The 27608-nt window shown below is 52.5% G+C and overlaps 6 protein-coding genes across 6 annotated transcripts; 3 read left to right on the top strand and 3 right to left on the bottom strand.

The window, feature by feature from the left end:
* Window positions 1–3233: 3233 nt before the first annotated feature.
* NECHADRAFT_102714 (uncharacterized protein) lies at window positions 3234–4471 on the bottom strand. The gene is made up of 5 exons (XM_003044745.1): window positions 4316–4471; window positions 4203–4230; window positions 3759–3821; window positions 3613–3706; window positions 3234–3562 (listed from the first exon to the last, which is right to left on the bottom strand). Exons 1-5 carry the CDS (start codon window positions 4363–4365, stop codon window positions 3507–3509), a joined length of 291 nt encoding a protein of 96 aa, XP_003044791.1. The 5' UTR covers window positions 4366–4471; the 3' UTR covers window positions 3234–3506.
* A 2646-nt stretch (window positions 4472–7117) lies between these two features.
* On the top strand, window positions 7118–7745 carry NECHADRAFT_81720 (uncharacterized protein; the record flags this gene model as incomplete). Its single annotated transcript, XM_003045157.1, has 2 exons — window positions 7118–7571; window positions 7693–7745. The coding sequence occupies 2 exons, from the start codon at window positions 7118–7120 to the stop codon at window positions 7743–7745; spliced, it is 507 nt and encodes a 168-aa protein (XP_003045203.1).
* Window positions 7746–8002: 257 nt separating this feature from the next.
* NECHADRAFT_70256 (uncharacterized protein) lies at window positions 8003–8915 on the bottom strand. The gene has a single exon (XM_003044744.1). The coding sequence runs from the start codon at window positions 8807–8809 to the stop codon at window positions 8195–8197; it is 615 nt and encodes a 204-aa protein (XP_003044790.1). The 5' UTR covers window positions 8810–8915; the 3' UTR covers window positions 8003–8194.
* Window positions 8916–18653: 9738 nt separating this feature from the next.
* On the top strand, window positions 18654–22082 carry NECHADRAFT_43113 (uncharacterized protein; the record flags this gene model as incomplete). The annotated part of the gene is made up of 1 exon (XM_003045156.1): window positions 18654–22082. One exon carries the CDS (start codon window positions 18654–18656, stop codon window positions 22080–22082), a length of 3429 nt encoding a protein of 1142 aa, XP_003045202.1.
* A 1030-nt stretch (window positions 22083–23112) lies between these two features.
* On the top strand, window positions 23113–23715 carry NECHADRAFT_44269 (uncharacterized protein; the record flags this gene model as incomplete). Its single annotated transcript, XM_003045155.1, has 1 exon — window positions 23113–23715. One exon carries the CDS (start codon window positions 23113–23115, stop codon window positions 23713–23715), a length of 603 nt encoding a protein of 200 aa, XP_003045201.1.
* A 412-nt stretch (window positions 23716–24127) lies between these two features.
* Window positions 24128–25677, bottom strand: NECHADRAFT_42940 (uncharacterized protein; the record flags this gene model as incomplete). The annotated part of the gene is made up of 4 exons (XM_003044743.1): window positions 24128–24318; window positions 24371–24421; window positions 24472–25392; window positions 25446–25677. The coding sequence occupies 4 exons, from the start codon at window positions 25675–25677 to the stop codon at window positions 24128–24130; spliced, it is 1395 nt and encodes a 464-aa protein (XP_003044789.1).
* Window positions 25678–27608: the final 1931 nt, after the last annotated feature.

Below are 27608 nucleotides of genomic sequence, written 5' to 3'. Positions count from 1 at the left end.
AAGCGGGACTTTGTGCATAGATTGAGGTTGCAGCTCCACCACGATATTTCAGCTGCCCCTCCATGATTGACTGATTGGCGATGTGGAACTCGAACAAGCTTATTCTTAAGCTCGGCCAGCAACTCGAATATTATGCGAAAAAGAAGTGATGAGAAGTTATCTCGCCTTTGTCTTCTCTTTTTTCTTATTGAGCTCACCAATAGTTTGAATAAAGTTGAGTAGGCTCGGTATGTCCGAAAGATGCAGGCTGAGCTTGAGCTAGGATAGGTAGGGAGGTAGGTAAGCTGCGAGTGGAGGCCGAGGCATACACCACAACTGGTTCCAGTTTCTACAGGTCCTAGTTTTGAGAGCACGTAGTTAAGGAACAGGAAGTTTTAGATATATTTGAGGCTCCTTCTAGCTACTGGTCATCATCCGACTCGAAAGACTGTGAGCTCCGTCGAACCGTTCTCAACTATCCTCCTCTCGAGCTGAGCTCAAGACGCATGGAACTAGGCAGAAAGTTCACCAAGCTACAGGACCAGGGAGCATGTTGCCTCGGTTAGTGGATCTGCCGAGCCTGTTGAATGCCAGAACTCGGTTCCATCGCTGTCACTTCAGCTCAAACGACCAGCATGCCTTTCGCCACAATTTCATTGCTTCTTTCAACCTTGGCACTCTGGCTCTGTACCCACCTTGCAGCCAACTCTATCATCCGTAAACCTCAATCTCGATCCAACCACAAAAAAACAACCCGAGATGAATGCATCGCGAGTCATACAAGCTTGCTTTTCCCGAGTGCTTTGACCTTCCCCCGCAATTCAAGCAAAGACCCGACGCCAGTCGGCAGGATACAAGCCCGAGCTGAAGCTCTACTCACTGTACTCTCGCCGGACCGGCCAGCGGCGGGATCCACTCCCCACACCGCAGATGCGGGGAAGAAAATCTGGGGTGCAGATGCTGTGTTCCTGAAATCCCAGGCACATCTTTTTTTGGTCGATCTGCGATTAATTGCCCTTGCTTGTCAAATGTGGCATGTGTCACGGGGCTTGACAAGTCTGCTTGCTTTTTGTTCCGTGGTTTTGGTATGCATGAGGGTTATGCGAACGGGCGTTCTGGGTGCTTTGTGCTGGCAGATGCATCGTCAGCCATCTACCGAGCCCACCAACACAACGCTGATCCCGTCCAAAAGGAACAGAGAAAGGATGGGATTCGGCATGTCTAGAAACTCGAACGATGATGACTTGACATTCGTAAGCCTTTTTGCCAAAGTCTGAGCCTCAATGCAGACCACCACAATTCATTGTTGTTTATCCAACCACCCTCGGTGAAGTTGGTAGCCCACCATCGGTAAGAAATAGCCAGGGTCTAGATTCAGGGCTTGAGACCCTCACGATGAATGGAATTGAGGGGGGAAAATACACTTGCCACATGCGTTCTAGAATGAGGCTCCCTCTTTGTCTCTCCTAATCGTGACTATGACTCGCTTTCTTCTAGACTACCCGCCTTTTGCGATGAGAAGAGACCCAATCGCATCGACCTGGAATGAGGCCCTCCAGATCCATCGAAATCGGTCCTCATTACCCCGAGTCAGGGGACCTAGAAGTCGGTGAATAATTTACAGCTTCTCTAGGCTGGACTTTGAGCTTATCGTGTACCGACATGCAACCTCTGCAGCAATGGCGGCAAAACACGGGATGGAGAAATGCATGGCAGCGTCTGGCTATTGGGTCAAGAGCGAAAGGTGTTTGTGAATTGCAACCCCAGATTGAGACTACCGTGCTCCATCGCCTATGTAGATCGTTGCCGTGATGGTGCTTGCACAGTTCAAGTCCTTGACCGCATTCACCAACTACACGCATCCCCTCAAGACGACCAAGTTCCAATTCCACCCAACCTCGACACTCGGCAACTCGGACACGATACGGCATCTCCTCCATCCGTTCGTGCCGTCTAGGCGCACTGCCACGTAGAAGCAGCTGTCCTCCAAGGACCAGGCACTCGTCATCGGCATCTTCGGCGCCATTCTTCCTACAAACTCCCAAGCTCTTCGTGTCTGCAAGGGGTCAAAGGCAGCCATTCCCTTCACCTCGGGCTTCCGCGATATGCGACCCCGTCCCTCCATGAAACCTCGCTGCAGCCACAGCTGGGCCTTGAACGCCTCCCATTGGATCTCCTTCCGGAGGTGTCAGGGCCCAACACACCTCACGGCGCGGGGAAGCCCTGAGCACAAGCCCACCCCCGCGAAGAGCCAAGGAAAACTTATGATGGCCTAGGATTGTTGCATGACAATCTCACAACTGTTATCTCTTTTCTCTCGAGATGTCGATCCCGGGATTCGTGCGCTTTCTTGTTCTAATCGTGTTATGTACCAAGAGGTATTTAAAATGTCACAACGGCTCGGCCTGGACAGAAGAAAGCAAGCAAACCCCGTGGGGGCGGGAAGACCCCCGATCTCTCCAGCTTTCCCACCCCCTACATACCTTGTCTTGAATGAGACGACTTTTTGTGTAATTTGGGGTGAAGCCTGCCATCCATTCATCTAGGAATGTGGCTGCTATAGCAAAGGTTTATGCTGTAACTGGCAAGCGACCTGGCGCTTGGCTGAGCGAGCGAGCGCGAAGTTGCGCACAATGGAGAGTGAGCGCAGTTATGAGCTGGACATGCGTAAGCTAAACAGCCAGAACCCGACTTTGCGCGAGTTTCAACCATTTCGTTGCTTTTTGGCTCTTTCTTACCGCTTGTTCAGTGACATATTAACCCTGTCCTAATGCCGAGTCAGCTTTATGTCTCTGATTTGATCTTGATCTCGTAGACTAGACGCAGCGTGAATGGCATTCCTCGCGTTGTTCCCCGCCAGGTGAGAACCGCCCATCAGCCGCCGAGTCCCGTTCCGTTGCTCAGCCTGGGATATCATACTCATTCATCTGCGGGCGCGGCTTTGATCCCCCGCCGTGGCTGTCGGGAAGGGCTGTCGCCGAGTGTCTGGGATGGTGCTACGGAAGCGGAATGCCCAGACTAGGTAACCCTTCGTCGAGGACTCTTGACCGAGGACATTGGTTACCTTGCTTTCTCCATAGTCTAGGGTTACAGCTTCTCCATCACTGCAGAGGATTAATCGTGCCATCATGGTCAGAATGTGCACCACATCAGTAGGTCACCGTAAGCCTGGTACGCTGAGACAACGCAGGTCATGACACTTGCTGGAGACGTCAAACGTCGGGTGTTACGAAAGCAAACTCACTGCGGGCGCTCTCAAGGCAAACGTGGGTTTATTCGTGCACGAGTATCTCTTGCGGCGGAGATGCAAAGCAAAGCTATGGCCCAAGTCAAGTCTTTCGTTTCTCCGCGTGCCCCTAGCTATTGCGGTATGACGAACCTCGTACTCGCAAGCTGTCTTTCCGTGTCATGACAGGTGCCTCATTGGCCATCATATTTTGGCCCAGGCGGCTTGGTATAATTTTCCCCTCCAGCAGACTGCAGTTCACATGTTGGTTCCACACGCCCTTAACTCGATGCCCTATCCATCAACCAGTCAAGCTTTGGATTAATGACACGTTATCTCCCTTCAACAGAATCTGGCCTGGAGAACAAGTTAGCGAATATCGTGCTTGTATGGAGTACTGATCGTACCCAGAGGTCTCCGAGTCTCCTTGTCGTTGGTCTTGGTGATCTGCTTAACCTCGACGGCGTCGTCGATAACCAGGTTCATGAACTCGTCGAAGCCCTAGATACACGGGTTAGAAAGAGTTGCCGTAAAGACGCAGCTGGTTACTGACCCGAATCTTGCCCTCGATGCGAATGGAGAGCTGCTCATAGAGCCAGACGCTGACGGTGGCATGCTGCAACCAGTTAGTACTATTTCGAATGCAGACCAAAGTTCTCAATGCGCAGCTGGGCTTCGAGGACACGACCAAGCTATCCCAAGCATAAGCGTAACGGGCCATATGCCACACCGCGTCCATCGCAACATCTAACTGGGCTCAACAACCATTCCAGGAGAACAGTGTCCCGCCCAACATATGTATAGCATAGCAGTGAGAATAAACCCAACACATGTGATCATCGATTCGCGATATTCCGCCTGACCACAAGCCATAGCCCAGCTCTAGGCGCGCACATGTTCAAATATCGTCGGTGTGATCGTGTCTCTCGAAGCCAGCCGGCGGTCAAGCGCTCGGGGTAGCGCGAGCGCGCGCAACAGTGATTGGAGTAAAACTCACTGATTGAAGAAGCTTGAAGATGAAGTTACTGCAGCTTGTTAGCAGACTGTCTCGCAAGCGACCAAGGCAACATTCGCGTCGCGATGTCGCATGTGGGAAAGCTAGAGCCTTACATGGGCAAGAGGAGAACGCGGCGACCGCCGCCACCACCACGACCAGTCATTGTGAATCGGGGAGCGCAAGAGTTGTTGAATACAGCGGGAGCGTCGTCGGACCGTAGATTGGGATGAGAGGGCGAGGATATCAAGGTCGTCTTCAATCACCGCGAGTCTGGCGTCGCAAGATCAAAGTGGGAGCTTGAACGCCAACCCAAAATCTGGGCGGGTCCGGAGAAACTTTCCGCCGACCGGGCCACGGCCCCAGGCTTCAACGGCCTGAAACTCCAACCGCATTTGTTACTTTCCATGATCATTGAGAACTGCATGTGAATTGTATAATTTTTGTAGTAGATAGGTAATTCTATTATATCCTTTTTGCTACTCGAGTGAGGTGTGTGGTTCATTGGCTGTTGAGTTCATTTCCTTGAACAAACCACCTCCTCCCAAACTGGACTATCTATACAGCAATATGGAGCACTTCGAAAACAGAAGCCCATTGTTATGCTGCCACAGCACTGTATCAGCTCGAAACATGTTTCATCTTGGCATAGAAGAGCCATGTATTGGCCAGGTGCGACAGGTCAGGACACGTCCCCTGGTCCTGCGTTCTCCCAGCACTAATCCACTGTTTCATACTTCAAAGGGGGAATGCCAGAGAAAAGGAGACAACAGTCCCTCACTTGCTTTATGGAAAGTACGCCGGAGACTTACAGCGTTGCTTTCAAGTGACAACTATGCATGTTTCGTGATTTGATACACGCGCCCCTCTGTAAAGTTGAAGCACTCTCTGTTCTCACACGAACCTGCAGGACTATATAAAACAAACACTCTCGATACTTTCTGCTACATATACTTATAAAAATCAGCACTAGTTTTAAACTTTTAAATAATACGTCAGTATGACCAGAGTTGAGCAAATATTGACGTAGGGTAGGGCTTGTCCCGAGTTGCGATGCGCTTTGTCCTCTAATAAAGAGACGCTAAACAATCTAAAATAAACATTGTACACACTAAATGTCTTTACATACGATGGAACTAGTTTTGACTTTGGTGTAATATGTTCATGTGATGTGAGACTGATCAACCAAAGACGGAAGAAACCGCTGAACGTCCAGCCACTAAGTCTGTTTACAACAGCTCTTCTCGCAAGTATATAAACTATTCTATGAGTACTTAAAGTCCTTTATTTTCCTCTGTTATCTTGTTGGCTATTCTATGTTTTGATCATGCTCCGCCTTGTAGTATGCCAAGTTACTAAACCCCTTATATCCGTCTGCCATGGACTCCCTAGGATACTTCCCCTTCTTCCACCTACCCCCAGAAATCCGCACCGAGATTATCAGAACATATCTTGAACCTTCTCCCGAAGAATTTTATATAGTCGAGCCTGGTGAGTTGCTAGAGAACCACCAATTCCTGCCAAACTATAACAGTCGTAACATGCTTGCTTTGTTGCTGACGTCCAGGCAGATGTTCCAGGAGGCGCAGCCGTTTGCCTCAAGTCACATCTTCTCTCGCGCAGACCAAGACGGAGATTCTCTGTTTGTACATGGAAAGTTGCACTGGGATCGCCTTGAACACTTGACAGTAATGTCGTTTGAGCGCGGCATCCTAGACTCGGACACGCCATGCCCACTGACCACGCGTGGCAGCAAAAAGCCCAAGGCCAAAGAAAGATCAACTACAAAAGACTTTAACATAAAATGCAACATAAGTCCTACTATTGAGGTCGGGCGCGAGGAATGGCACCCTTGGGAAGCCTATATCAGTTCTATCATGGAAGCACTCTCCGAGTGCCAAAACATCCAGACTATCAGGTTCCAAGGCGTACAGCCACATCGTTGAGCTCAATACTTCTGGAACTCCTTTAAGGATACTTCATGGAGTTATCCTGGGCCGTTTGGCGGAGTACATAGGTGGCTGGAGCTCACTCGCTACCCCGAACATCGTGAGCCAGATGCCCCAGAGGTCCCAGGGTTGTCGATCGCAATGCTCAAAGGTCGCGAAAGCAAATCCGACTCTCGAGCAATTTTCTGACATTCTTTTGTCCAATATGGGTACAGATGCTATAGTGGAAGAGTGTATACCCATATATCGAAGTCGGAACTGAACAGGAGAAGCGATATCATTTAGAGAAAGGGCCTCCAGAATAAGGATCTAAATATCTACAATGAATAGGGATGAGTGCACTTATCTAACCATAAGGGAACTTCGACCTGTAATCGGTTACTACTAATAAGTATTTGTGAAGGGCTAGATGAGTGACTAAACCGTTGCATACGACATGTCCATCTCTTGGGTCAATAAACCTCACTTACCTATGTGATGAGATACAGAACTCCTCGACTGGATCACGTCCTGTCGTAACAAAGGAAGAGATGTGTATGAACTTAGGAGTAATTACTCGTAAAATAAAGACCAACTCATCATAAGACTAGAGTAGATGGTCATAAAATAGCGAGAAGATAATCATAATCTTTGACCATCTGTACATGCGTGCTTGATCATTGACCCCTTTTCTTCACTCCCATTCCTGACCAGATAACCATTTTCATACCTAACAAGCGCGGTGAAAGAGTGATTGTGCCCATTGTAGTAGAGTGCATTCAAGGCATCTATCTTAAAGGCAAACAAGAGGCCCCATACCCATAGGCAAACCAACCTAGCCTCTGGACAGTAGTAAAGCAAGCATGGGGTGAATGAAGATACATAATACATAAGAAGCGGATCATTATCCAATACCTCTCAAACTTTTATCCCTATACACACCCGCATCACTCCCACTATACCGCAACACCTACACAAGCACGCGACACCATGCATCCCCAGACGAACAGCCGCTTCTTCTCCCTCCCCCTAAAGATACGCATCATCATCCAACGCGAATATCTCAAGCAACACCCCGAAATCAAGGCCACTGGTCACCTCCTCCCACCTATTGAAGGGAGAGTGATCAAGTGGTACAAGGGCGTTTCGATCGCGCATCCCCTGATGCTCACCTGCATCAAAATGTACAAGGAGATGTGCCCCACGGCCTTTGAAGACTTGACCATCCGATTCCAGCCCTGGCTGAAAGAGCAGCTCCCCCTCAGGATGGTTTTGCCGCCTCCTCGTCGGTGTCTGCGGAACTTGACGCTCATCGTGGACGCCCATTACGAAGAGATGAGGGAATATCAAGGACTCGCTCTTCATCTGCTGGGAAGTCCTTCCCTTGAGAAGTTCACGATCAAGGGGGATCATGGCTCAGACTGGTTTAATGGCTACACATCCGGTGTGGCGTCTCGCACTCTACTTCGCACGCTTATTGAACAGAAACGAGGCCAGAGAGTGGTTGAAATGCCCCAGGCTTCGTCACTAGAAGCCTTGCTTGACACTGTACTTCAATTTGATAGAGCATGGGGCAGTGGCGGCCGCACCTTTGGTTTTAGATGAGGGGGGGTTTTGAGGATACGCATGTTACCACCCACCCCTGAGGAGAAGTAGGCGAAGATCAGATACACTCTGGGAGTGAACCCGGCTCTTTGTGAGCTGCCGAATACAGCACTGACAAGGCCTATGTTGTTGAGGTCTAGGGAACTCATAACGTATTGGGCTTTGGCAATGCTTGGAGATATATGGGAGGAGAGAGATGGATTACGGATCGCGTCGGGGCATGTGAACTCAACACAAAACGTCTAGAGATCAACAATGAGACTTAGAAGTGTATAGAGCGTAATATCATGTATCCATAAGTATCATCAATCTACTGGGAGATATACAAAGAGACTGTGGTGGTATATGCCAACTCATGTCCCGCATGAGTCCCGTCTTCCCACGCTTCAACATATGTCCAAACCTTTATCCCATTCTCATACCCAAACAACGAGATATCCAACAACAATGACCAATGCAAGCTTACACCCAAACGACGAGATATCCAACGACAATAGCCAACGCCAATGCAACACCAGGCCTAGGTCTCACAGCATCGTTGCCCTCCTTTTTGTTAACCTGATCTGTGAACTGCCCGATTACATTCCCCCTTGGCCAGTATTCACAAACAAGAAACCATCCCCTGTCTCCACATAGCTTCCTTCCACAGCCAACGTCAGTCGTATCCTTCCAGACAAGTTGACTGAAGTGCCCGGTCGCCTTGCTGAACTTTGGCTTGTCAAAGTCGTAATCTTCACGCTCATCACCCCACGCCTCGATACTCGCAGTCGTATTACCATAGCCTATTGCGAGATTCTCTCCATAAGGGCCGCCAGAGTGCTCAAATTCGCAGTCGTCGTTGTCGTCCAGGTAGTCTGTTGCGAAATCTTCAAGTGTGCGATTCCATTCCAGTGAGCTCGCATTATGTTCCGCCCTATAAAAATCCGTACTGTTGAGAACAGCGCTGACGAAGGTTTTGTCATTCTTCCACTCGGGCTCGTTGGATGGAATTGCTGCTGGAGCGGTGATTGTAACGACGTCGTCTGCGGCGAGGGTGACCCCCAAGAGGGACACAAGGGGTAACAAGAGAAGTCTCATGATGGCTGGGTGATACAATGGAAGCTGTGCTGGTAGATCTAACACTGGCAATGGTACAACAAACGTATAAGTAATAAAATCTTGATTCAATCTTCTCACGATTGTCTTTGGCGAAATGCCTCACGCAGGCCAAACAGAGCGGACAACTCCAACAAATACGCAGCCTCTTTGTTCTGCAGCCTGGTTTTCAGACGCTCTTGCCTTGGAATGGGCCAATGACGTATGTCCATCTCGCGCCAATGGGTGGCCTGCACATGGCGGCCCTCGTGAGCTCATGACGAGGGGTGAGGCTGGGCAGAGTCTTGTCTATCAATCTTGATCTCGTTCCTTGAAGCTCAATTCAGCCCTCTCAGCAGCAGATCCAGACTCGAGGTTGTGGGAGTAATATTGGGTTAATAATAGGCTCAATGTGTTAGCACAGTCGAGTCGAACTGGCGGGGTGGTGCCCACCATAGCTCTGGACAGTAGCAGTAGCAATTGGCGCTTAATGCGAGGACCGAGCCGGCCATTGACAGACCCAAGTCCATCTACCAATTGCCATTGTTAATCGAGACTTCAGAGAAGGATGGTGAGAGTGCTCGCTCGGAGCTAAGGCGACGACCCCCACGAGAGTTGGCGCCCAAGACCACCCCAACCGTTGTCGCATCTCCAGCCTCATGTGAAAAAAGACCCCATCGCAATCAGGTCCGATCATGGCATGGGTAAGATGGGTATGAGTCACCGGGTGAATTCTCCATTCTAGAAGACCCGTTGACTTTCTTGCTCCACCGGTGCGCGCAAAAACAACGCCTCACTAACGCAGTGCAGCGGATTCGGGTGGTCCTCTCATCACAGCCGAGTTCTAGATCTCGTCTGAATGGCTTTTGCCTGTCGGGCTTGAAACGCGGCAGCTCTGGTATCGGCATGTGTGGACGCTGTGTGGACGCCGTCATCGGGGACTGAGCGATTATTATCCATTCTCAATCTCAAGGCTGTTGACGCTCATTGACTGCCGCCCGGTGGATGCAAATGTCGTGAACCAACTCGTCTGAAGGGTCTGTTTCGTCTTGGGTCCAGTGTAAGCTTGAACACGAGGGCTCTGCATCCGCCCGTTTTCTTCACGCAGCTGCGAATCCCAACAAAGACACCTCTCGTACGTCAGTCGCATCGCAGATCTTGCCATTCGTCGCCGATGAGATCAACAGAGACGCCAATTCAGCTCTAAACCTCAACGGCACTTGTCGCGAGGCGTCGGGTTGCCGTACGATGATTCCCACCGCATTGCGTCTGTTGGTGAACTGTCATGCCACAGTGCCCCATCGTCGCCCCCAATGTTCGTTCGCCAGGCCAGGAAAAAGAAAACGCAACGCACCCACAGGAAGCCCACGCGCGTTGCTGATGATTTGCCGAAACTCGTCAGGACCCTGCTGATCACCTCAGCGTAGATCTCCTGGGCATGACGGCACAGTGTCGCATCTGCCCGTCCTCGCACACTGGACTTTGCCTGAGTTGGACTCTTGAAACCAGGTTTTCGAGGCCCTTTCGCGAGCGCCACTTTGCCACTAACACTCCCGACAACTCAAGAATGATGCTCAAGTTGAGGTTTTCCAGTGGAGCCCTTATCCGCTCAAGAGGAACGAAGGCCCGAAACTCCCTGGTCTAGCTGACTTGACATTCATCCAATCCGTAGGCGCCTGTCCTGTGAGAATATGAGCGAATTGGCGCTCAGATACACCGCCCCCGACGATTAACCGTTGAATTCACGACAGACAGTTCCATCTCGTGGGCGTTTTTTCCTCGCCACGGTTGGCACACCAAGACAAGAGACTGCCACCGCCGATTCTACCCATTACGGAACCTTTTCCGCACCCCGGAACACCTTCAGCTCGAGTTGGTTAGTTGCGCTCTCATCTTCATCTCACAAAGCTATCGACTTGGCTTGATTGTCGAGACCTCGACACCCTCATCAACTGACACAATCGTCCTTGTGGCGCAAACGCGTCCGAGTGGCCAGTCTGTAAATAACTCACAGGGACCCTCGTCACCGCAGACATTCCTGGTGCGGCTTAAACGGAGCGCCACAGGGCCCGCCGTTCATGGCCAAAGCCAAATGTGCGTGCGCGCGAGTGTGTGTGTGCCAGCCCCTGCAGCCTCCCAGATGTGTTGCTTATCCAAGAAACATCGCATGTTCTCTCTCATGACTTGGTTGTTCTCCATGGCGCATCTGCTTTGAATCAGTCGATGCCCCGTCTCATGCAGGTCCAAGGAGTAGTTGCCTCTTGCGTCCTCGCTCTGGGGCAGCGTCAAGCAAAAAGCAAACAACCATCTGTGAAAGGCGTTTAGCTTACCGATACCGCGGCACTCCACGTTAGGGCGCCTAGTGGACGCCCGTTCTAACCTTCCAAGGGTAATTCGAGACACACTCCGATATGGTACGGGGAACGAGCCCTGGTGTGGTATTCTGCCTCCGTTGCGCAACCATCTATGCCAGTCAAAGGCCTGGGCACATTGGCAGAGCCCACGTCTATCCCAAGAGGAACGGCTCGCAGCATCTTGCATGAGATCCTCCAAACTGGCCAATGCTGCAAGGCCGCAACAACTTGCCGGCATTTCCAACCGGCCCTGATTTCAAGTTAGCCAAAAAGGGGGCATCCCAAAAGTGCGACTAACACTAGCTTGGTAGGATCATCACTTGATTACCCGGAGATGGTGGTTTTAGGAGCCTCATCCTCGGCAATAACTAGGCTTGGGTAGAATCTCTCCGTGAGGTCTGGCTGACGCTCCATCAAAAATTTCTTCGACTTCTGCTGGCACACGCCCAGGCCCGTGATGGAACCGGGACGTCACCACCCCGAGGCTCAGACGACGCCGCCAATGAAAAGTTTGCCTGGGCATGCAGCCTGAAGCTTACCATTCATGGCAGTTAAACTTGTCCGGAATTTCAGGAACGTAAAGTCGTACTCTCGGGGCTCAAAAACACCGCGACATCCGAGAGGGCGTAGAGGTGAGCGCTGACCGAGGCGTCGCGCTGGCAGGAGTTAGCTAGTCCCGTGAGAGTCAGCTCCAAAGTCTCCTTGATTCGTGTCGAGGCCTCATCCCCAGTTCCTGTCAACGGGGCGCCGCAATCAGCAAAATCTGGGGAAGTCAGGGATGGCTGCTGAATGGTGTGTGCGCCGTCAACCCAAGGGCCAGGGGGCCTGCAAAACCAACGACCTTCCCCAGACCGGGGCGGGCCCCGGATTCTATGCTTTGGTGGGCGAGCGAGTCTGGGGGATGGACTCAGGCCTGGCTCCGCTAGACGGATTTGGGGTAGCCAAAAGCACGGTGACTGGGGGGAGTGCGAGTGCCCTCAAGGCCGCCAACAGCACACAAGCTCGTACTGTGTGAAGTCGACAGCTGGATGCCAGACCAATGGGCGAGGCCGTGGCTTATTCCATGGCCAAATGTCCCGACTGGATTCAAGTCGACAACTGGTGGCGTGCAGGGGTCAGACCAAGCAAAGGCGCAAGGGAGGGAGGAAAACGTGGAAGAGCAGCGTGCGCAGCCCATTCTGGCTTGTGGATTTGGCCAGCCCAGATGTTGGTCTCACACGCATACGCAGTAGGCGCGAGGTGTGGCAGACCCAAGATTCGACGAATTCCTAGCATGAGAACGCAATGCGAGATGGGCTCCGAACAAGAGACATGGCTCAACCGTTGCGACGCGCGGTTACCGATGCAAAGCGTTGGAAGAAACTGTCTGTTATGTCAGCAATGTCCGACTCTCTTGACGCTCGTCATGGTGATTCAATGCTTTGAAGGACAACCGTGATAACCGAGCGACATCGCTCATTTGGCCTCCTTGGCCCCGAGCGAATGGCATATCACCAAACCGACAAGCATACCCGACGTGGCTGCATGAGCTTCCAGCTGTGGGCCAAAGTTGCACCTGACCTCTTTTAATCCTAGACTCCAATGGAGATATGCCTCTTTCTGGAGCTGGGATTCTGGGGTTCCATGATTCCGCAGGCAACGAAGGCCTGTGCCTGTATTCTTGCGTGAGCTACGGATCCATTACTAGGACCCAAGACGCGGCCAACTTGACCTCCAACATGCAATTCGGGGTCAATGCTTGCCATACTAGGGCTGATGGTGAAGCCAAAGTACGAACAAGGGAACCTCCGGTCACAGCGGATTGGAGAACTTTTGGAGAAATTGCTCGGGGAGCTTTACCCCTAGTCCGATGCCGGGCATCCTTGAATCAGCCTCAGCAGGTCAGAAGAGAGCAAGGGCATCGAGCTTCCTTTTCTCGAGCTCCGTCTCCCTGATCGTCCCCAGATGCACAGACGCACCGCTTCCCTGTCATGAATGCATGGGGGATTGCCTGCTCCCCGTTCGTCAGATATGGACTCTTGGCTCATCTGTAGGATGGTGGAGAATAACCCACAGCTACCCGATGTCGCCTTGAAGATGTTGCTCCGTATCCAGCGGGAGGCATCAAGTTGAGACTCCCTCTGAAGAGAGGCATTGGCTCTGGAACGTCAGCCGTGATTTGTCGCAGCGCATGTGGGACGGGAAACTCTGTGGTATCCACTGTGACGAAGGCATCGAAGCATCAGGCTGCATTCGTGCAGATTGGGGATCCAGGATCATGTCCCACCGGTGATGCTTGGCGCATCTCGGGGCTGTGCAGCGGATAGCCAGGGCCCAGGGGCAAGGATCACTCTGCTAACCGTGATTACGAGGATGCGAGTTGGAGAAGCTAGGAGTATCGATAGCGTGGATGACGTCTAGTTCTCTTATCATGAAGAGTTCGGGAAGCTCCCTTGGACGCGGCGACATCTTGCTCAAGTGCTTACGGCGCCGAGCTGCAGGTTGACAGGCCTGCGTCTGATGCAAAGGTAGGCAGGCAGGCATAGGCAGGGCAGCGGTTTCGACATGCCGCCTCCTTGTCCGGATATCAAAGTCTTGACACAAGGAAATTCGAGACTTGGTACGGCTCACTGCATATGTAGCTGTAGGTTCCAATGATAGCTGCTTATCTCGAACATGGGCGCGGACATACATGTCCCCGAAGCCGCATCGCATCTCGAGGACGCACGTCCAAGTTGGCCGTGTTCCTGGATCCTCGGTGAAGCAGCCGGTCAATTGGAGCAGAGCATCAAATGAGCGCCATGCAGGCGGGCATGCGATTCATCTAGCGCCTGGGGACGAGGTGCCATATCGTTGGACGCAGCGGCCGCACATTCCTTGTGGTCGGCGTGGCGAGGAGGTCCTGTGACTGCAGCAGCGACATGGCTCGTGGTGTGTTGGACAGGGATCAGGGCCTCTGCCGTTGAAACCCCATTCGTGCTCGCATGAAAGCCATGTTGGCCGAGCCGTCTCAGGGCAGTTGACGGAGCGCCGGTGTCTCTCGGCCGCGGCGGGCTTCGGTGCTCATCATTTCGCCCATATGCCAGCCAATCTAGCGGTGAGCGTCGCTTACAGACAATACTTGCGATAGTCTGAGACCGAGTCGAGCGTCCGTCGACGGCAAGCGGGCGGGCGATTGAAAGTGATCGCGGCGCTCGGAGCAGGCGCTAAGAAGCAAGATCGAATCAAGCGTGTAGCCTCATCCCCCAGGATGGTCGACGGTCGGTCGCAACGACGTGGGACCCAGAAGCGTCGACGCTTGAAGGTTGGTTGCCACCCTAGCAAGCAATCCCCCGGGCACAAGGCGTTGCGATTCGTCGCTGGCGTGTCGAGCCAAGACCTGGGTCCCTTTGGCTTGCTTGCAGGTGGATCGCGGCGGTTTACCCGTCGCAGCATCTGGTCTTGGTCTGGCCGGCGGTGCATTTTCTCGACATTCGATGGATGGCGGGATGGCATGGGATGAGATGGATGGTCCCCCGGCAGTTTTCAAGAGGAAACAAGTGTGCGTCGTAGCCTCGATTCGCTGCAGAGCCATGGCTGAGACCCGGCGGGACTCTGTGAGTCTGTGTGACACAACAACGTGCGGCCTCATGCTCGCCCGGGCTAACGAGACATCACGGAGGACAGTAGGGACCCAAGGGCCGGCGCACGGTCCCTGTCTAAAATCCGACCATGGGCGAGTCCAGTCAGCTAAATCTGGGGCCACTGACAAGTCTGGAACCGCGTGGCTCGTGGTATTATTAATACTTTAGAGTGTAGGGGACGTCTGCGACTTTGAGGCCTTTGAAACGCATCAGACGGTGGGTTTCGGGGGTTGGTGTTATGCAGATGTACAGTACAGCATCACTTTGCCCTCGCTCTCGGTCTCGCTGGTCAAGCTCCCATCACCTCCAAGCCAAGCTCAAGGTTGGGTGGCATATGTCATTTAACTGATGAGCCGGTTCAGCCTCAATTCTTGAGCCCGTCCAGAACATTTGCCACCTGTTAGTGAATTTCTCAACAGGGTTCCATGGGTTCCATGGAAGATGGAAGGGAATAATTTTGGGCGTCTCACCCAGAGATAGGGCTTGCTAGCACACACGTACTGTGAACCCTCGCTTTTGAGTCTGAGCTTACAGTAAACTATTGACGAGGGTATATTTCCCTCGCCCCAGAAAGAGCCTTTCACGAGGCTGTTGGTTTGATCCATGTTTGCACGAGAATGCCTCGTCTAAGCCGACTAGAACCAACAATCTCGTCACAGACAATGGTCATCATCCTCGGTCGTGTTGGGTTGGCTGGGCCGTGAGCAATGATAGGCCTCGCACAGTGACAAGCCCAAGATGAGGACTCACGCTAACGTGGAGAGTAGGGGACCCGCTCAGTACGACGACAGTTTGGGCAATCAGCTGGCGTCCTACGAGCAGCCTCCCCTGCAAAGCATCAACCGGCCGCAACAAAGGCATTGATCGACTGATCGCGGCCAAATACCTGATGCTATTTTGTCGTAAATCAGTCCAGGGCATCGTTCGGGCGAGAAAGATCAAACAGGATAGGGTATCAAGTAGAAAAAAGGCGCATGGTCATGGTCATGGGTCAAGCCGCCATAGTCTGGACTGACTGCCTTACTCGGGAAGCTCTAGGGTTCAAGCAGCCAAGAACCAAATGAGCAGAGCCTCTGACCATTCATTCCATCGTCTCAGGGTCGAGAAAACAGACTATTGCTCTGGCAAGTCACGAACTGGAGCCTCTCAAAGACGCCATGCCATCATCCTCAGACACACAAAAGTGCATGTGGAATAATTGCCGCAAAAAGCCCCAGACAGCCAGGGCAAGACAGCCAGGGCATCACGGGCTCGCTACAACTACGGGGTCGAATCCACGACCTGTCCACTGTCTCAACAAACAAAACGGGCGCTTGGACATGGACTAGACATGGACTTGACATGGAGAAACAGGCAGCTGCACGTCATTCTGTCGCGTCTCGTCATTGAGTTACAGGAAATGAATAATAATAACACCAGCAAAGCTCCATATCTGAGGCTTGTTGCGTGTCTTTGACACAGGCTTGTGGGCACCGACGGGCATCTATGTCCTAGAAGCTGGCCATCCAGAGTTCCCAATCGGGAGCTCTGCAGGCCAACCAGCGACTAGCTGTTGGGCCAATCCTACGTTGGTGTTTCCAAGCCCAGTCCATCTTGTTCCAGCGAGATTAAGCGCCAGGATACGACAGCTGCGTGAGCCTGAGAGAAAAGAGCCTGAGAGCGTCCGGAAACGGTCTTGGAGTTGTTTCGTGGTATCGTATCTCTGCCATCTGGGCCGTGCCCGAACCAGGGCGTGACGAGTGAGCGTCCGCTAACAGCGACGGATCAAAGCCCGAGCTACCGGCGCTGAACCTCGGCCTCTCGTATCACCAACTTCAGATGAAGCTCAAGCTGTCGGTCACGGGGAGGGAGCCATTGTTAGACTCTGGTAGAAATTTTCAAAGTTGCATAGGACCTCTTATGCATTCAGCACTCTTCCAACGTCATCCATCATTCGGACATCTGTCGTCTTGAACGCCGAGTTTTGGGTTAATTTTTTCGGTGGCCGTCTGCGGCGTACAGTGCACATCCAAACAGTCCAGTCCGGCGCAGCCATCCCGAGCTCGACGGCCTACCTATTCTCGGTGCAGAGCGCCAAATGCCGTGGCAAAAGAGGTTGCGCGGCGAAGCAACGGCGAGTGTGAACATCCAATGGGCTTACAGACAAGATGCATACGACGCAAGCACAAGCAGAACTTGAGTCTATGGAATAGTGACATTGTGTTACGGCACTTGGTTTTGCTTTCAACTCTGAATATGATCCGTGATAGCCTTTGAGAGGACCCTGCAATCTGACATCCAACTCATCCATGGCTAAAACCCCCTGTAAATCACCAAGCCGGGGTCAGTTGGACCATGACCGTGCCTCGGGAAGTACCAGATGCGCGCCCGCCGCGCTAAGTACCCTGAGCGGACTTGTGCTGCCTGCTGTGCCCTGTTCTTGCCCTGGCTGGCCCCGGAGGTACTTGAGATAGGACCTCCGAGAGAAGTACCTGGGAAGGGCCGGATCGTAAGCAGGGCAGAAGAGGCTCGCCACGGTTCAGAGAATGGATACTCAAGATAACTGATCACGATCACTGTCACGGCAGAATCATGCCAAGAAGTGGAAAAGATGGGGAAACGATAGAAAAGCTATAATGTAAAAGACCATGTGTTTAAAAAAGGTTTTCAAATATGATCAAGCGGTATATTGGGTCGCATTCGGAGCCAGAGGAAAATAGCGGCCGGTCTGGTGAATTCTTTCAGTCCATCCATGGCATGGCTTGCTAGTCCATCCCACCACCATGAAGCCTGACGCACGAAGGGTCAAGCAGCAAGTAACGTTGTACCTCTAGCCACTCAAAATCCGTACCTTCTCTGAGCCTCAATGAGCAAAAATGTCTGACAGGGTGCAGGCAAGCAAACCGATGACGACACTGAGAAGCGACAGAGTTGAGGACATTGGAACAACCGCAGCCTTCCTCATGGACGGCCTTGCAGCACCAACAAGCAACCCAATCCAGGGCCTGGGCTGCAAGTGCAAGCCCAAGCCCAAGCAAGAGCAGGGAATCTAACCTAACCTTGCCAGCCCGGGGGTAGAGGATGCTGTACGGGTGCTGCGCTGCTGGCGGGCGAGGGTACCAAACTCGGAGCGAACCACGGGAACTTGATGCGCCCCAGCCCAGGGAAAGGAAACGGCAGCTGGGGCCACGCCCCCCAACGCTGAATGGAAATCAAGTCCTCCGGTGCCCCACAGTGTCTCGCACAGTGTCCCTGCTTCCTTCCCTGGACCCTTTTCGGCGCCAACCTTCCCCTTCCCACTCCACTGCCACTGCCTCACTCTCACTCACCCTCTCTCTCTTCTTTCCTCCTTCCCCAAGCAGCTCCTGCTTCGCTGGCGTGTTCTCGACGACGACTTGAATTGCTTCACTTCACTCTGCTACTTTTGTGTGCGCATACTGAAGAGCATGCTCTTGTCGGCCACAGAACACGCCTCTATCCCATTCATGTTTTGATTATCGACGTCTTCTCTCTTATCTCTACCTCCCCCGCCAAAAACAATCGACCCGCGCCCGCCGCCCGCCAGACCTCCCCGCCATCCTATCGCGCTCCTCGGTCGCTCAATCTCCCGCCCCACGACGAAACTGCCTGTCTGCCACCCAACAGCAGCACAGCAGAGCTCTTTTCAACCTCGACGCTTCGTTTTCGACTTGAACTCGACGGCTTGCCATGGTAATCAACGATTCTGGCGTTAGAGTCTCGCGTCCTACTCTCACCATGTCCAATTCCGCCGCCGCGTCCGCCGCCGCCGCGGGCACCGCGCCCTCCACCACCGACGACTCTGGTGAGCAATCCCGCCTTTGCTGGCACTGCCCCTCATGTTCCTGAGCATCGACCCGCACGCACCGCCCGCCGATACTGCCCCGATTCTGCATGCTGACCCTGCCAGCGTCGACCATCACAGTCAACACAAAGGCGCCTGCCAATTTCCCTCCTCCAAAGACGGACAAGCCTCGTCCGCACGTCTGCGGAACCTGCCAGCGCTCGTTTGCCAGATTGGAACATCTGAAGCGACACGAGCGCTCCCACACAAAGGAGAAGCCCTTCGAGTGCCCCGAGTGCGCTCGATGCTTTGCCCGCCGTGACCTGCTTTTGCGTCACCAGCAGAAGCTGCACCAGACCTCGACCCCGTCCTCCCGTCCTCGCAATCGCCGCGAGTCCACCACCGGCGTCGCTCCTGGCCAGAGCCGCGCCCGCAAGAACAGCGTCGCAGGTCCCAATCCCACCGCCCCCAATGCCGCGGCCAACTCGATGCGGCCTCGTGCCAACACCATCAGCCATGTTGATGGAACTGCCATGCAGATGATGGCAGCCGCCAATGCCTCGGTCGCCCGCGGCGTTCCTCTCACCCACACGCACAGCAGACACCCCAGCCTCGCGGGCTTGCCAATTCACAACATGGACCACATCTTTGGTGGCATGTCGGCCGCCATGGGCCAGCGCACCATGCAGCCAGGCATTCCCAAGCTTGAGACGGGAGCCCTCGGTAACCTCGATTTTGTTAACGGTCTCAGGACGGCGCCCCCGATGTCCGCCTACAGCGCTGAATTCGACTTTGACCGTCTGCTCTTTGGCGGCACGGGCACCACAATAAACCCGAACGCTCTGCACTACAGCGAGTCGCCGCAGTCGATGGTCTTGGAACAGGCCTCGCCATTCGGGCAGCCCATGGGCGAGATGCCCACGAGTCAAACTCTGGACGATAATTTTGACTGGTTGACTGGTTTCGAACATCAGATGTCTTTTAACACAAACGAGAACGTGGTTGACGGATCTAGTCCGTCCGCAATCAGCACGACGAGTCAGAGCGGGATTAGCGATGTGATGTTGGATGGGTCGAATCACCCGGCGCCGGCTGGGACAAGTACCATGTGGCAACCCTCCGTGATGGGACCTCCACAGATGCCGAACCCTTTTGCGATGGATCTTAATGGGTCAGTCTTCCCGGATCTCCTGAATGGGGCCCCGTTATCACCTCAGCCAGCTACTCAAAAGATCAATGACCCTTACTTCTCTACGCCTCCACCCTCGCTGAGCTCGTTGAGCCCATCTGTCGTATCGGGGCTCAACACTCAGAACATTAACCAGACCTTTGGCTTCAACGCGGGCCCGGAGACGCCTTCATCTCTTCATGGTGGCAACAACGGTGCCTCGCCAGTGACCACCATCACAGATGCCACCCGGAATGCCATCGTGAACATCCTGTCCCAGTGCCTGCCCTTTGGTGGTCGTAAATATTCCTTTACTTCTCAGGGCTCACCTCAGTCGCCACTCTCCCAGTCTGCCGGTACTGCCGCCGCCCCTCAAGCAGCCAGTTTGCCCAGTACCCAGGACCTCCAGCGATACGTTGGTGCTTATCTTGCCTATTTCCACCCCCATCTGCCTTTTCTGCACGTTCCAACCTTGTCCTTCGACATGCCCGTTTCCACAAATAGTCGCCCCGGTGTAGGTGGTAGTGGTTGTCTGATCCTGTCTATGGCAGCCATCGGTGCCCTGTACGAGATGGAGCCTGCCCAGTCCAAAGATTTGTTTGAGATGGCCAAGAAGATGATCTTTTATTATCTGGAGGAGCGTCGAAAGGCCGATGTGCGAAAAGCAGATATCCGACGCAGCTCGGCAGCTAACCAGGGCAACGACGGTGCAGTTCACACACCGGTGTGGCTTGTTCAGGCGATGCTTCTGAACGTGGTCTATGGTCACAACTGCGGCGACAAGACTGCGAGCGACATTGCCTCGACGCACTGTACGGCGCTTGTGAGTCTGGCCCAGGCCGCCAATCTTCTTCAGCCGGATCGCACAAATGGCCCAGATGGTCAGGACGTGCAGATGGCTGAAGACGGAAGCTGGAACATGAAGGCCGAGTCGGACCAGGCCGAGTGGCTTCGTTGGAAGTCCGGCGAAGAGCGCAAGCGAACCCTGTATGCCGTGTTTATCCTCTCGAGCCTCTTGGTGTCCGCCTACAACCACACGCCGGCATTGACAAACTCGGAAATCTTCCTGGATCTCCCATGTGATGAAGAGTTCTTTGCAGCCGAGTCGAGCGCCGCGTTCATTGCCAGAGGTGGAGCAGAAGCAGCAAACCACAACCGCATGAGCTTTCACGAGGCTCTGGGTGAGCTCCTACGCACCAATGAGCGACAGCAGGCGCAAATCCCTCTCAATGGACAACAGCCATTTGAGTCTGCGATGGAAAGGAGAGAGCTCCCGACGACAGATCTGAGACCCAGCACGTTTGGCTGCCTGGTTCTCATCAATGCGCTTCACAACTACATCTGGGAAACAAGGCAGAGGCATCACAATAAGATCTGGACGAATGAAGAGACGGAAAAGATGCATCGCCACATTGAGCCCGCGCTCAAGGCATGGCAAGCAGCTTGGTCAAGCAACCCTCACAACAGTGTTGAGCGACCGAATCCATTTGGAATGGGACCGCTCTCGGCCGATGCCATTCCACTGCTTGACCTTGCCTACATCCGACTGTTTGTCAATCTTTCACGATCAAAGGAAAAGTTTTGGCAGCGGGACTGGGACGGCATGGCCGAAGAGCTCTCTCGTGGTAATGAGATCATCCAACATGCTGAGCACTCACCCATCTCAAACTCTGAATCCGCCAGCACCGAGCCGTCCGACAACTCAATGCAGGGCTCGGTATTCCCCGAAACTCCAGCGACCCGAACATCATCGATGGACCTTTCAAACAACCAGTTTTCCTCTGCTCAGCCTGGCTCAGCTGGTATAACCAACCGTTCCACATCTCGACGTGAGAAGCACCTTCGCAAGGCAGCCTTTTATGCCGCAGACTCACTGGCCATGTCGGATAAGCTCGGCGTTACGTTCGCCGACTTTACGAGCCGTGAGCTCCCTCTCCAGTCAGCCCTGTGCGCGTTTGACTGTGCCCAGGTGCTTGCTGAATGGATTGCCACGTTGCAGGATCGTGTCGGCCGCTACCTCGGGATTCTTGGTCAGGATCAGGTGAACCTTGGGCAGGTTCCTGCAATTATGCTCTTGGAAGAGGAAGATGTCAAGCTGCTCGACAAGGTGCGAGAAGTCCTGGATTCGGCAGAGATGAAGATGCGTCTGGAGCTCGCCAACGGCGTCAATGGCCAAGAAGCCAATCTAAACTTGGACGGGCATAACGGGTATGCTGCCAAACTCCTCCGCATCACTGCCTTGATGCTGGACAAGGCAGCAGTCTGGCCGGTGACACGGCTCAAGGCCCGATGCCTGGAAGCGCACGCCAACCACATGCGAGCTCGTGCCGAGAGGTCTATTATTCCCCAGAACGATGGGCGAGCTAACTAAAGGTGAATGTGCTGGGCGCATCACATGTGGTTTGCTATGTGGACCTGATTTCAACGTTTGTTTCACGAAAGCCGGGTTGTCCAAGATTTATACGACATTCTTTGGTTGCGATTATACGGCATCGACACCGACTTGATGCGTTCCGAGCCGGTTTGAGCGCTATATACAAAAGTCCGTGGTTCTTTGCGATTGTTTATATTCTGATGGATGTATGAATGCACATTTGGTTTGCTTTCTTGTGTGTTTGGCGTTGGGGTGTTGGAGGCTCAACATTTGTCGATATTATACGGTTCAAGCGCATGAAGCAGCTTGCTACTCGAAGGGTTACGGTACGTTTGAGCTACACTGTCTCAGGATTTCAGGAATAAGCACCAGCGATGTGCTGTATCACTGGCAGACGTTATATGGGTTGATGCCATGGAACGACTCGGACTTGTCATGTCACAACAGACGAAATCCTCAGCTAGGATTCGATTTTCAACAAATGTGCCGGTCGAGCACGAGTTGAAGCAGCGCGGTATACGATATAAGAGTGGTTTGAACTGGTTGAGAAAACGGGTCGGCCGTCACCCCCGACATGATGTTTGACATGCATGTCGGGAATGCGCAAATATTCGGTCTTTCCCTCGTGTATGTATGTATGTATTTAGTATCTGGGCTCGATTTGATAGCCTAGGATTTAGAACTGCAATGACTGGACAGTGTGTATGCACGTTCATTACAAATCACCAACTGGTGCAAAGACTGTTATCGTGTGGATGTTTTCTCTCTCCTTTCGACGGTGGCCAACATGACCAAATAACCGCTTCCCATGGTCCGACTGCCCTGAAAGCCATCAATGCGCTTGCTTCAAATATTCCCATATGACTGGCTTCTACTTGTTTGTGTCGGTTTTGCTGCCTGGTAGGCAGAATATGAAACTGCCTTGCGGGATGGTTGGCCTATTAGCGTGCCATCCAGTCAAGTACAAAATAACGCTCACTCTCACCTCTCACCTCAAAATCTCAACAGGCGTCACACACACGACACAATGACAGACCAAAGCCTATCAGAAAGAACTCCTCCCGAGTTCAAATTCACATTTGACGAGTCCGTCTCGGAGTGGAACATCAACCACCGCGAATGGCTCAAGATCAACGAAAAGACGTGGGACTCACTCGCCACGGGCGCCCTCGTCTTTGACGCCCAGGACCGCATCCTCCTCCTCCAACGCGCCCCAAACGACAGCATGCCCAACAAGTGGGAAATCCCCGGCGGCGCCTGCGACGACGAGGACCCGACTGTGCTATACGGCTGCGCCCGGGAACTCTGGGAAGAAGCGGGCCTCCAGCTCCGACACATCAGCCGCGTCGTGCCCGACGGCTTCGGGGGCAAGCCCGGCGCCGTTTTCACGAACCGCACGGGAAGACGCTTCTTTTGCAAGTTTTCGTTCATTGTGGATGTTGAAGAGTACAGCGAGGTCAAGCTGGATCCGAATGAGCATCAGGATTTTGTTTGGGCGACGGAGGAGGAGGTGCAGAGGGAGGCTATTGGGGATAGGGAGATTCCTTTGACGAATGTTTTGATGACGAATTTGATATCAAAGGCGTTTAGTATGAGAAAGGCTGACAAGGAGGATGGCAAAAAGGCTTAGAGGGAGGTTCATCGAGGTATGGGGAATCCAGGCCGTCGAGAAGTAACGTGCTCATGTTTATCACTAGAGGCAACACTTTCATCATTAGAGGCCAGTTCAGATTATTATTGATTTATTATTTTATTCTACCTACTTCATCAGATAGATGACATTGTTGGCAATTTGACGTTCCCTGTATTTCCATGGCCATTACCATCCCAAACGCGTCATCTCCAGACCGATCCAAAACCAGTGCGCCAAACTTTTCCTTTTTCCCAAGTTCCCCCAAACAAAGCCATTCTTGTCTTTCATATTTATGGTACTCAGGGGGCTGTTCATCAGAGGGGCGGCCTATCGTTAGTCAGCCCCCCCCTGAGTATCCTTCATCAAACGTTCATGATCCCACACATTAAACATTAAAACCAAAGCTTGGTTAAATCTTCGTCTTGGGAGACAGCCACTGCCCGATGAGAAGAGCTCGTGCAGCGAAATAGCAAGCTCCTCCGATAAATACGACGGCCGTGAGAAGGCCTGCCAGAGCCTGAGCGCCCATGTTGTCGAGCATGCTACCGCTGGTAGGGAGGGCGATGAGGAGGGCGAAACTGATGACGCAGTTCATTGTGCCTTTTAGATGGTTAGCTGACATGTACAAGAAGCGGTTCATATACTTAAGTACCATAGTATCTCCCATAGTCTTTTGTCTCGCATGTTTTGCCCATGCAAACTACTTCCTGTTAGCTTACTGTCTTATTTGCAGATCAACACCGAAGAACTCACCTGGAGTGATCGATAAAAAGGAACCAGATCCAAAACCCCAGAGTCCGCTCCAGGTATAAAGTACAGGAGCCGAGGTGGTACCAAAGGGAACAAACATGACGCCCATGCACAGGATAGTAAAGGCCATCGAGATGAGAAGCACATTGAAGTGCCCCAACCGGTCACCGATGAGGCCAGGGATGATACGACCAAACGTCGACGTGGAACCGATAATAGCCAAAAGAGTATAGCCATCCTCTGGAGTGAAGCCCGCTCGAGTAGAAATAGACGGTAGGAGACCAGCGATACTAAAGATGGCAAACTCGAGCATGAAGAGTCCAGCTGTTACGAAGCAAAAGGCGGGTGACTTGAAGGCTGCCAGGTTGAGGGCGGAGCTCTTGGGTCTTGGTTGACCATCGGAAGTGATCCCGTGTAATCTGTTGAAGGGGATGAAGCAGAGCATGGCAGGGATGAGAAGACCAGCAGAGATGAAGGCCATGATACGCATCGACCACTTCCATCCGAGGCTTGGGAACGTGTACCGGAAGATGATGGGAAAGATGACGGAGCCTACTGAAGAACCAGCGAGGGCAATGCCCATAGCCAGGCCGCGTCGACGGATGAACAGCTTTCCAACGATGGCCACAGCAACAACCATTGTCATGGCAGCACCAATGCTTCCAAACACGCCAAGACATAGCATAAACTGCCAGTATGTCTTGCACTCGGCCATGAAAATGAAGATGGCGACGTATAGAAGCGCCCCAACTGGACCGATAATGTTGGGACCGTGTACGTCGAATAAGGGGCCGACTTGAAGGTTAAAGACCAGGGATAGGAATAGAAACATGCCACTGATCCATCCAACTTCACCCTCAGAGTAGTCCTTGAGCTGATTGAGGCTGAGGTACGACTGGACGGTTCCGAGGGACTGCATGAAGCCTATGAAGCGTCAGTGACTACTTCAACAGTCTGAGTATAGACACGAGGCATACCAAATGTTGGTGTAAGACACAGGAATGATCCTAAGACGCATACCCAGGCACTCATCTTGGATTCGATATCCCCGCCGGTCGATTGAGCTACCGATCTTGTTTCGGAATCGCCATTCACGTTAGACATGGTAACGACAATAGGTTCAAGCCCGATGGCAAAGGCTCGGTCGGGGACATCCCGAAAGGGAGCCTCTTGAGGGGAATTCTCCTCATCTGGTGTTCGAACAGTCATATTGAAAAGCCTATACTCGAATTCGAAAACAATCTCGATAGTTTTTTCGTGGTTGAGTTAAGACCCCCCCTCGGAGTTTATAGCCGTAGCGTCGGGGTGGGGCCGGAGGTGGAAGCGATAAAGTCTTTTTCGAGAATGACAAGAGATCAGTAACTATCACAATTCAGGAAGGCTACATGAGAACGATATCCGGTCATGGGAGGTTCTAGCCCTTTTCTCTTCCCCGCGTGTGCACGCCCTACATACGACATAGGTAGGGTGCAGACCGGTGACCGGAGCCGGCCTTGCATCCTTCTTTGCAACCATGATGTACGCACCTGGGTCAAGGAAAAAACAACACACCAGTATAAACCATGACCTAATTCTCCTCCAAAGATCATAATAAGAATAATAAAAAGAGGCTATAAATTATTACCATTATTATGATATATCTTTTAATTCTTTTATTATATTTTATATGGTTATGAGTTAGGTCACTCTCTCTTCTGTTATCTCATTTATTTCTTGACCCCCTCTGTACGGTAAAGAACAACAAGGTGTGATAGACTAGAACCACCTGGTTAGTTTAAGCGAAGGGGGGAGGGGGCCTCTCACCCTCTACCGGCTCGGCACGCGCGAGCGATGGGGTCTCGGCCACGAGAAGTCAAAAGGCCGATCCAATGATGATTGTCTGGAACTCTTGTGGCGTTGCGTGATCGGAATAAGAGTCATGGCGGGGGAAACCTTCCTATTATTGGCGGTCTGGGGGGATATAGGGGACTAACGACATGTCAACTGCTAGGATCGAGATCCATTGGAGGGGAAAATGATAGTGTCTTGGCTTTTGGTGAGACCGCTCAGATACGGCTTTGTCAAGTGACGGCACCCCCGCTGTTACACTTGACTGTTTTGTGTCACACTAGAGACATTATACCGGTTTGAGAGGGTTGAACCTCTGAGCTGTCAAGCTTCATCTCACGTGGCATCACAACATGCACTTGAGAGGTTGAAGCAGGTGTTTGCCTCGTCTCGATACCTTCAAGACGGATGAATAAGACTACCGACACCTATACAAGTTTATCTACACAGTTAATAAGAGTCTTGCAGAACCAATCTTCCGAGTTCCCCCCAACATTATGCCCTCCTACCTATCAGCCCCCTCTTCATCCAGAAAACACCATGCACCACCATGACTCTGCCGGTTGAACACCTCGTCCCTCGTTGCAATACGTGCACTTTCCCAACCCAAATGTCCAGCCTTGGTGCCAACATCCAGTGAAATGGTGACACGATGGTGACACGATGAAATATTCTCCCTTGTTCGCCTTTCCCAAGTGAATGACAGCAAGCTCAAGGCTCTGAATCCCATCCTCCAAGCCAAACTATATAAATTCCGTTTTCCATGAGCAAACAAACACTCAAAAGCATCGTAAAAATGACAACTCACCAGCCAGACCACATCCACGTCCTCGTCTACAAGTGCTTCGCCGCCTTGGACAGGCTCCTCGGCATGATGCGGCAGCAAGGCGCCATCGAGAGGTTCCCCGAGGAATCTCAGATCCGAGTCAAGCGGTACGAGTTTTGCAGGTGGTCCGAAAGGTTTGGGGCAAATCTTGTTTGCTCGTCGACGATATCGCTCGACTACAAGTTTCGCAACCACGACTATCCAAGAGAGACGATACTTTCACAGCTGGGACACTTGCTCTCAGATATCGAAGGCCGTAAGCATAGCTTCCTTGACACTGTCATTTCTTGAGTTGACGTGTTTAGTTGAAAAGATGTACAAGGAAAAGAATACACAGTCAGAGGCAAGGTTATCCCTAACCAGGATCGCGGGTATAATAGAGGAGCTCAACCGGTTCCTGAATACACTCCCCAAAGAAGAATGGCTTGAGTCGCCTGAAGACCCAGTCGTATGGATAGGATGATACTGATTGGGTAAAGTCGATTAA

The sequence above is a fragment of the Fusarium vanettenii genome (genome assembly GCF_000151355.1).
Source record: "Fusarium vanettenii 77-13-4 chromosome 6 genomic scaffold NECHAsca_20_chr6_4_0, whole genome shotgun sequence".
NCBI classification, from domain to species: domain Eukaryota; kingdom Fungi; phylum Ascomycota; class Sordariomycetes; order Hypocreales; family Nectriaceae; genus Fusarium; species Fusarium vanettenii.
The sequence above is the reverse complement of the archived record's forward strand: the minus strand, read 5'-3'. Positions and strand labels throughout refer to the sequence as shown.

What these genes read in the sequence shown, in the direction of transcription:
- NECHADRAFT_70256 (XM_003044744.1), bottom strand. Translation starts at nt 8,809, where the DNA reads ATGAGACTTCTCTTGTTACCCCTTGTGTCCCTCTTGGGGGTCACCCTC.
- NECHADRAFT_102714 (XM_003044745.1), bottom strand. Translation starts at nt 4,365, where the DNA reads ATGACTGGTCGTGGTGGTGGCGGCGGTCGCCGCGTTCTCCTCTTGCCC. An exon ending in CGCGTTCTCCTCTTGCCCAT is followed by an intron (nt 4,231 to 4,315) that starts GTAAGGCTCTAG and finishes AACAAGCTGCAG; the next exon opens with TAACTTCATCTTCAAGCTTC. An exon ending in GCATCGAGGGCAAGATTCGG is followed by an intron (nt 3,707 to 3,758) that starts GTCAGTAACCAG and finishes CCGTGTATCTAG; the next exon opens with GGCTTCGACGAGTTCATGAA.